At 41.8% G+C, this 9,703-nt stretch overlaps 1 protein-coding gene across 1 annotated transcript; it reads right to left on the bottom strand.

Annotated features, from left to right (window-relative positions):
- Positions 1 to 1,935: 1,935 nt before the first annotated feature.
- gmfb (glia maturation factor, beta) lies at positions 1,936 to 9,051 on the bottom strand. Its single transcript, XM_080513051.1, has 7 exons — positions 8,965 to 9,051; positions 5,933 to 6,029; positions 5,244 to 5,293; positions 5,120 to 5,169; positions 4,929 to 5,011; positions 4,759 to 4,832; positions 1,936 to 3,574 (listed from the first exon to the last, which is right to left on the bottom strand). The coding sequence occupies exons 1-7, from the start codon at positions 8,965 to 8,967 to the stop codon at positions 3,503 to 3,505; spliced, it is 429 nt and encodes a 142-aa protein (XP_080369177.1). The 5' UTR covers positions 8,968 to 9,051; the 3' UTR covers positions 1,936 to 3,502.
- Between the last annotated feature and the right edge of the window lie 652 nt (positions 9,052 to 9,703).

Genomic DNA, 9,703 nt, shown 5'->3' with positions numbered 1-9,703 from the left:
ATATATATATATATATATGTGAGACAATAATATTTAGTATTTGTTTATTTTTGTTTCATATTGGTTTACTTTTGCAATTCTTTGAACATTAGTGATTTTTTTTCTACAAACTAAATGCAACTTGCTCAAAAACTAACATTTGCATTGTCATTTTGGCTATTTATGAGGAAATGGGACATAAAATGTTTTGCAAAGTTTTCTTTCTGCAGGTTCATCGGGTGTTTCTCTTTGCTGGAGGGACAAACTTAAAACTGAGTGTCAATGAAGTTCAAATTATCAACACAGGAAAACATTTTCTGTCCAAAGCCGATATAAAACACGAACAACTTGGTTCAAAAACAGTCTCTGGAAAACAGTGGTCGACATTACTGTCATTTTATTTGGACAAGAAGGACAATAGACAACTTTTATAAAGTATGGGAAAATACAAATATCTCAAGTTTCACGGATGCCATGAGGCAGTTGTAGGTGTTTTGTTGTTGTTGTTGTTTTTACAATAAAAAGGATTAAAAAAAAAAAAAAAACAGGCATTTGAGTCAGAGAGGGACACTAAAGAGCTGCGTGACAACACGTTGAAGGAAAAGACTTCAGAGGCCAAATATACAGGTTGACTACGCGATGAGGAGAAGCGATGAGGTCCACAGGACGCATGGCTCAGAACAAAGAAGCTCTTCGCTGGATAAACGTTTTACTTTAGAGAGACCGATTCCAATACACAATGTCTATGACGTCCCATTTTTTGCAGAAACGGTTCACATACATTTATGAGTGCATCACTTTGACAGTCGGTCTCCACAGTTTTACCTTTTTTTTTTTTTTTAAAGAATTTGGAAGAATCACTAATGAACCCGTCTTCATCTTCACATCAAAAGCAGAACATTGCACCCCCCCCCCCTAAAAGGTAGCATTTGTGGAAACAATTCTTAAAACGTCAGTCACCAGACAATACAACATTGTTTTTTTTAATTATTAAACATTATACGTAGTTTGCAAATGTTTTACAGCTAGTGTTCAAGCCAAGAACGATAACCATAAACAAACGTTCCTCTGCTACAGCAGCATCATAATACTGACTGACGTCAACCTGACAGTGTAAATATTCACTTTGTTATCAGTAGACATGCAAGGAATCATCCTATAGCTGACATCGACAAATGATTGTGCGTACATATCTTTCAGTTTGGGAAATTAGTTTGTAGTTTTTAAATCACAACCAGGTCAATTTCATTGAAAATAAAAAAAACTAAACAAAAAAACAAGACATTTCTTAGAGTTTCAAGATCAGAAAGTACAAAGAAACCTTATTTCTGTGTTGCGTTTTAATTTTTGGCCCGATGACTTCAAAACAGACATAAATATGACTTTAAATCAAAAGGCATTGGTGTGTTACACTCAACAGTACATCATACTTTTATTTGACATCGTGGCTTCAAATCAGCCACTCTCCCTTTTTTTTGCAAAAGACTTTCTGAGTAAAAGACGCCGCCGATGAGAAAGCATGTGGAATTCATTTGTGCCTTTTTTTTTTTTCATCTCCGCCGTGAGGGTCAGACCAATACGGAAGAGTATTAGGGCCACTGTGGAAAAAACTCCTGAGTTCTGACTTTTTTTCTCAGAATTCTGACTTGTTTTCTCAGAATTCTCAGTTTAAAAGTCAGAATTCTGACTTCAAACTCAGAATGCTGACTTTTTTTCTCAGAATTCTGACTTTAAACTCAGAATGCTGGCTATTTTCTCAGAATTCTCAGTTTAAAAAAGTCAGAATTCTGAGAAAAAAAGTCAGAATTCTGACTTTAAAACTCAGAACTCAGGTTTTTTTCCCCACAGTGGCCATAATCCTCTTCCATAGACCAATGTACCGAGCTAAAATGAAGCCTCTATTAGGAATCTTCCAAGACCCCCCCCCCCCCCCCCCCACTTCCCCCCTTTTAGAAACATAAAACCAGCATCAGCAATACGTTTACTTTCACATGCAGACTTTGAATAAACTGGAGTTGTTTTTAGGCGAGTGGGTCACCCTGCTGGTTTAAGAGCCCCTAATCCTGAAAGTATTAACAACTGGTTTCCAATTTAAGTGTGCTGCTTTAGTTTGAAGGAGGATTTTCAGCGGGGAACAAGTTAAAGCTGTCTTAAGTTATAGGGGAAAGAAATCAGCCAAAGACGGACAGCGAAGTGTTTCGAAAGAGGATCTTTTAAAATATATATATATATATAAAAGGGGACAATGGAGTCCAAATTTTGTTGAAATATGTAGAATTTTCCCCACCAATCCAGTCAAAGCCAAATGAACAACAGGAAGTTGCTGCATTTAAAGACTCATCGCACGTCTTTTTAACCCATCGAGTCCGAACGCGAAGCACAAGCGCCGCTCTTCCAAGGCTGCGACCACCGAACAGGAATCTTAAGTCGCTTTTACATCAGAATGAAGCACAACATTCATAAACACCGATAACTGCAGGAGCTATAATTAATGCACAATAAATGGCGAACAAATCTCCCGAACGATTAAAAAAAAAAAAGAAGACGTGCGAGTGATGTCACTCGGTGTGTCGTCAGTATAAAACAAGAGGTTTTGTGTTTTTTTTAAGTTTCTGGAATGTTTATTTGTATTTTTTTTCGGAGTGTTGCATGTTGAAGACAATACCCATGATTCACTCTGCCCTCCCCTCCTCCCTCCCTCTCTCTCTCTCTCTCTCACCCCCCAAAACAGATTCAGTAGATCTGATGACGGACGAATGAGGTCACATCTGCCCTGGTGTTCCTGCGCCGTCACATGTAAGCATCACTTTTACTTAATGAACACTTGAACGGAGTCAAATGAGTAAATCACAACGTATAAATGCCCCCGAATGAAGGAGAGACTCTACAAATACAACAAAAGTATTATTCTCTGGATCTTTTTTTTTCTTCCTTTGAACATAAAAAAGAAAAAAGAAGAAGAAAATGAATAATATAAAGTATAAGTTCACCTAAACCTAAAAAACACCAGATAGAACTAAAAATAGGACTCCCTCAAATGATTAGAGTTAATAAACGTTGAAAGAAGGAAACTGAGGAGGTTAAAGAGTCGCTTGTTACGTTGCTGTGGAGCGGAAACCATCGATTTTCTGTTCACTTGACGGGGAGGTTAGTTTAGTTCAACACAGACACACAACTGGCACATGGGGAGATCGTATTGGGGGGGTTGGGGGGGGGGGGGGGGGGGGGGTAGAAGCAGACCTGCGTCAAATAGTATTTTCAGTTTTAAAGGCTGCCGGATGGGATTTTCAGCCGGAGCCACGAAATGTCGACAAGTCAAACAAAGAGGTGAAAATCAATATTTAAATCACTATTTAAATCAGGTCTGATGCAGAGAGGAGGGGAAACATTTAACAGTGGCGTGCTCGCTCGCCCTCTCCCCCCCTCTCTCTCTCTATCCATCTATCTACCGAGAGACGACGCGAGTTGTGCAATCCGGACCCTCCTCACGTCGCGGCCCCCGTGGGCCACGAGGCCTCGGCGTTTAGCGGAAGAATCCCAGTTTCTCTCTGAGCCACTCCTCCGTGAGGTCCTCCGTGTTCCTCACCTCGAAGACCTGCAACACAAACACAGGAAATGTTGGGGGGGGGGGGAGGCCACGGACCGGGACGTTCAGCAAAACGGACCACGGTCCGGGACGTTCAGGAAAACGGACCACGGTCCGGGACGTTCAGGAAAACAGACCACGGTCCGGGACGTTCAGAAAAACAGACCACGGTCCGGGACGTTCAGCAAAACCGCAAAACAGACCACGGTCCAGGACGTTCAGAAAAACAGACCACGGTCCGGGACGTTCAGCAAAACCGCAAAACAGACCACGGTCCAGGACGTTCAGAAAAACAGACCACGGTCCAGGACGTTCAGAAAAACAGACCACGGTCCAGGACGTTCAGAAAAACCGCAAAACAGACCACGGTCCAGGACGTTCAGAAAAACAGACCACGGTCCAGGACGTTCAGAAAAACCGCAAAACAGACCACGGTCCAGGACGTTTGGCAAAACTGACCACGGCCCAGGACGTTTGGCAAAACTGACCACGGCCCAGGACATTGAGCAAAACCGCAAAACTGACCACGGTCCAGGACGTTCGGCAAAACCGCAAAACTGACCACGGTCCAGGACATTCGGCAAAACTGCAAAACTGAACACGGTCCAGGACGTTCAGCAAAACCGCAAAACTGACCACGGTCCAGGACATTCGGCAAAACTGCAAAACTGACCACGGTCCAGGACGTTCGACAAAACCGCAAAACTGACCACGGTCCAGGACGCTCAGCAAAACCGCAAAACTGACCACGGTCCAGGACGTTCAGCAAAACCGACCACGGTCCAGGACATTGAGCAAAACCGCAAAACCGACCACGGTCCAGGACGTTCAGCAAAAGTTCAGCAGAGAAAATAAAGACATTTGGCTGCAGATTGATTTTCAAGACAGACTTTTCCAAGAGGTCACTGAACGCACCGCAGCACGAAGAGCGCACGCAGGTCCAGTTCAATTTACTATGACTCACTACAAACTGGCAGGATTCAGGATTATATTACGTAAGACCAGGAAAAGCTGACGGTTTGTGTCCCTCCTCGAACCCCAGAAGTTTCTGGAAAAGCTTTTTTTTTTTCTACGCAGTATCTATCTGCGACGCAAAGCATTTTTTATATTTCTGCATGGCGACATGGTTTTTTTTGTATCCATAAATAAGTCATTGAGGGACGGCCTGGGTCTGGAACCCCTCGAAGGCTCACCTTGGACAGCTCCAGAGTTTGCACCAGCTTGTTTTTGCTCCCGGCGTACATCATCTGCTGCTCGGGTTTGCAGCCTGTTGGGACACGAAACACACGCCACGGTTCAGCGCCGCCGATCGGTAAAGTTCCCGCCCCTCCCTGAACTTCCGGCCGGCGGCGACGTTTCTTACCGGCGGGACTGGAGAAGATGAAGCAGAGGGGATAAGACACGCGTCCGTCGTCGTGGTGATACCTGTAGCTGTAGACGACGAACGTTCCCGGCGCTAAGGACACGTCACGCTATACAGACAAGAAAAGAAATCCACCGACGCCATAACTCGTGACACTAGAAACACACGGACTCGTCCCGCGGAAAGGATATCTGGGCTGCCGCTCTGGGAGCTCGTCCTTCAGGTCGTCGATGGACACGTCCTAAAAAACAAAGACGCGTCTCGTTAAAACGATCGTCTATTGACGTCCGCCAGCCGACGAGACGAATAACTCACCTCAAGTTCCTCGTCCACAATCACCAGCTGCGTGTCCTTGTCGATCTTCACTGCGGGGGGGTGAAGAAAGCAAACGAGCGATCAGTTCAAAGGTGTGCTGGACGATTTGGGACTCCGTGTCACGCGAGCCGGCCGCTAATCCCGCCGCACACAAATGACATTTTGATCCAGTCGGGGGAGGGTAAAGCTTTAAGCTGCGTTTTGATGCTCGCTGCCGCCGGCGACTCGTCACGACTCACTCTGTCCTCGAGTCACATCGCCTGGGACACGCCGGGGGGGGGGGGGGGGCACCGTGAGGCTCGGTACTGTTGTTAACTTTTATTTTGAAAGTGCTTTTACGCTGGAAGTTATATCAGAAATGGCAGCTTTTATTTTGCAGGGCGAGAAAACCGGGAGTCCAGTGAAACGAGGCCGAAACAGCAGAGAATACAAATAAGTTGCATTTTGGGTTTTTTTTACGTTTATTTTATTTTCACGAGGTACAAAGTTTGTACACATTTCGGATACTTTGTTACTTTATTGGCGCAGCTTGCACTTGTTTTTGTTTGGATACGGAAAGGAAAGATTCTTGTGGGAACAAATTAAAACGGGAGAATAAAAAGAGGGTCAAGTCGTCAGTCAACCCGACAGGCACTTTCACAATAAAACTCAATATAAGAGTTCAGGTAAAAACCCGTGTCGGTACTCACTGATGATGGCCGCATTGTTGGTCTCCTTCCGGAAGCGGAATTTCTTCAGCTTTTTAACCAGGTCCTCGTCCACTTCACACACCACCAGGGATTCACTCTGTCAATAAAACACCAGTTTATATCGTATTTCTATGTCCTCCTTTGCACAACTGCATCGACCTTCTGGGGATCTTATTAACAGCGTTTATAAAAACATGTATTACATTATAGGACGCCATGAAACTGCGTGAGATTTTAAATCCTCTCACAGAAATAAGACATATTTTAAGCTTTGAATCTTAAAATATGTGCAATTTGGCTCAGTTTTACGCTTTTCCTTGTGAATTAATTAAAGATATACGACACTACAGGTTATTTACATTTAGTTTTCGTGAATTCCACGAATGTCCGTAACACTTCGCTTCTGTATTTGCAAAACAGGTGAGGAACAAGGAAAAAAAGATTCATCACAACAAAGAAATAGTCAAATTAACACAAACTCACATATGATACTACTTTTTGTTACATTTGCTCAAAATTTGTTTTGAAATCTACATTTATTTATTTTAATAAAGTGCATTATTGTATATGTTCCTCACGTTTACACTGATTGCATGAAATGGAAACACAAATATTCTCTTTTTGTTAATCATCAGCGTCGCATCACCGATAATGAAAAAAAAAATACTCCAAAAAGCAGAACACATGAGATTTATGAAGCAATAAAAACGCATCACGTCACCTGCAACAGCTTTATTCTGTACTCAACTAAAACCCAATCGTTTTTTGTTTTTTTTTATTAATTTGAAATTGTGACGTTCCTTCAACGATTTGAATGTAATTCCAAGTTGCTGTGAAGCAGCTTGAACTGCTTCCTGGATAGAAATCTAAAAATGAGCAGCTCTTCCTTGTTTGATTGTTTAAAAAAAAAAAAAAAAAAAAAAAAGGAGTTTTATTTCTGGGGAGACACCAACCCTCAGGTCTGAGCAGGATTTTCCTGGCGTTCACCTCCGTCACCTCCAACCACACACACACACACACGATTACATAACTCCATCACAAAGACACAAACTCCCCGAGAGTCTCTCTCCCGCAAGACTCTCTGATCTGAAACCCAGAATTGCACCTTCCTGAACAGATGGCTGGTGGGAGTCCGGATTTCACTGAGCTGTGGGAAGAGATCTTCACAGATTAAACAAAGAGAGCGGAGTGTCTGTCGGGTGGAGGAGCGACGGTGAGAGCTGGAGGTGGTTGCCGGTTCACTTCTGGGCCACATTCCTGCAGCTCAGAGCTGAAGCGGCCAGGAAATGAAGAGTGGTGTGAACTTTACAGTGTGAGTGAAATGTGCTGGTTGATCGGACAATGAAATCAGGTCTGATGGCGATGGAGGAGTCGTACCGACACACAGCTCCAACAGCCCAGGGGGAATCGCTGATCGTGGCGGATAAGCTTCGAGGCAGCTTGCCCAAAAAAAAAAAAAAAGCCCAGGCGAGTTAAAACACATCAGAGGGAGCAGCTGAGGGCAAGTTGCACCCAAAGCACATGCAGCACAGCAGGAGGTGAGGCCTTCAAAGTAAGAGCACTGCAATCTACACATAAGATTGCACTTTTGCAAACGTCTTCAGGGCAAATCACTGATTCACCGCGCAAAACAGTGGTTTCTTTTTTTTTTTTCTTCCAATATTTATGCAGGCAATAGATCCCAAGTCAAAGATTTTAAACAGCGTTTTACAAACACAAAGGGGGAAAAATAAAAGTGACTCCTGTCGTGCTTTTGCTTTGATGTGACTTTATCGTTCCCTCGAGGATGTTAGGAAAGGATTTTGGGATCATGCAACTTATTTTCCTCAGAGATGTGATTGTTTTGTGTGTAAATTGTAGCGGTATTATGTAATATTTCAACAAAAAACTACAACGATTGTCCAAAAATTTGAAATCCAACAATGCATTCGTATAAATGATGTCGCTCGCTATTCTGGCGAACATTAAGCAAGCATGTTGCCCAGTTTATCCACCGTCTATATTATTAACAATGGATTGGATTCATTACAAGGAACTTCAAGAGCATCATTTGCACTGCGGGAGGAAACGAGTTCCCAATCTGGAATTTTTTTTTAAATATACAAATATCCCATTTGGTTATGTGTACCTTTAAAAAAACAAATAAATGCATATATATCTTTCCTTAACGATAGCAATGACAGAAAATCAATTTTTGATCAGGTAAAAATTGATAATTACAGCGTGCCGTGTGAGGTTCTCTGACAAGAGGATCTAATATTTGTAGGCGATTTGAGATGACAAATACCAAAAGCACAAAGTAGAGTCGACCCAATAGAAAGGATGAGCGTGTGAGATGTTTTTAATGTATGTCATACTCCTTAATAGCTTGAAATTAAAATACCTATTTGCTAGCTTTAATGAATTTCTTTGAATTATTTGTAAAGTGTTTCTGTATTTATCTGATTTCTTTGTAAAGCACTGTGAGTTACTTTGTGTTTGAATGCTGCTCTATAAACACATTTGCTTACCTTGTCTAGCGTAGTCGAATAATGCAAATGTGCAGGGAAAAAAAGATCACTTAATAGTACTGTTTCTATTTAAGTGGAAAATAAGAGGGATCAACAACATGCGCCTTTTGCATTGAAATCCCTGATTTAGATTTTTTTTTTTTTTTACTCAATTGTTGAAATATTCTGCAATATTATGGTTAAAACATGTCTAATAGTAAATTTTATAATACATCCATGATGGGAAAAAAAATCCAATCATAAACATGCATAATAAATACAAAGTACTGACGCGGTACAGAAAGGCAGCTTTTATTTTAGCGACTCCAAACCGGAAACGCCGCTTCCCCGCGCTGGCCGACTTGACGCGGACACAATGAACGGAGGGCGGAACTAAATGCTAAGCTAACAGGCTAGCGCAGACAATATGCCTCCATACTTTTATTTCGACCGAAACTTGGCGCTCGTGACGAGCCGGCGGTCAAACGGAGCGGAGAGAAAGACGAGGAGGAGGATGTGGAGGAACAAAGTCAAAACACTCACCATTGTTGTAGAGATTTAAAACGTCTGTGGGGCTGCAGCTGCTGCTCTCAATGCTCGAGAAGCGTTCAATGTTTTTTTTATTTTTTTTTCCCCCGAACATCATCTTGTGACTGGGCTGACCAATCCCACACAGGCTCCCCCTCCTTAAAAAAAAAAAACTACACATGATCGCTGCAGTTTGATATCTTCACACATTATCTGGATACACTTTACTAAATACTCAAATTACTGCGATAAAATAACTTTTGGGCACGTGTACTTTAATTTGTATTGTATTTCGTTAAGCATATAATTTTAAGCAAAATTGAGTAATCACACAGTACTTATAATCACGCTACTAGTTACCAGATAATAATTGTATTACTATGTATTTACAGATTGTTTTTGGGAAAACAGGAAATAAACAAACAGGACTAAGAATGGTAAAACAAAACGTTACAGTTCAGTAACAAGATACAAAATCAAAAGTGGCGCAAACAAACAAAAGCATTTGATTGGAAAAAACAACATTAAAAGCTCCAATGTCAACAGTATGATAAAGCAACTGGGCTGAACAGCAAATAAGTTAAGATTGAATAACAGAATATGAAGTGGTATAAAGTGGAGACTGAGAGTAATAATGAATATGAAGACAATTTGACATAACTACATATTTGTTATATTTTTATTATATGAATGCAAGTGTTATTGTCTTAAATTGTGATATAAAAGTGATTCACTGATTCAAACTACACCGAGC

The sequence above is a fragment of the Blennius ocellaris genome (genome assembly GCF_963422515.1).
Source record: "Blennius ocellaris genome assembly, chromosome: 17".
NCBI lineage: Eukaryota > Metazoa > Chordata > Actinopteri > Blenniiformes > Blenniidae > Blennius > Blennius ocellaris.
Note: the sequence above shows the minus strand (reverse complement) of the source record. Positions and strands in the feature narration are given on the sequence as shown.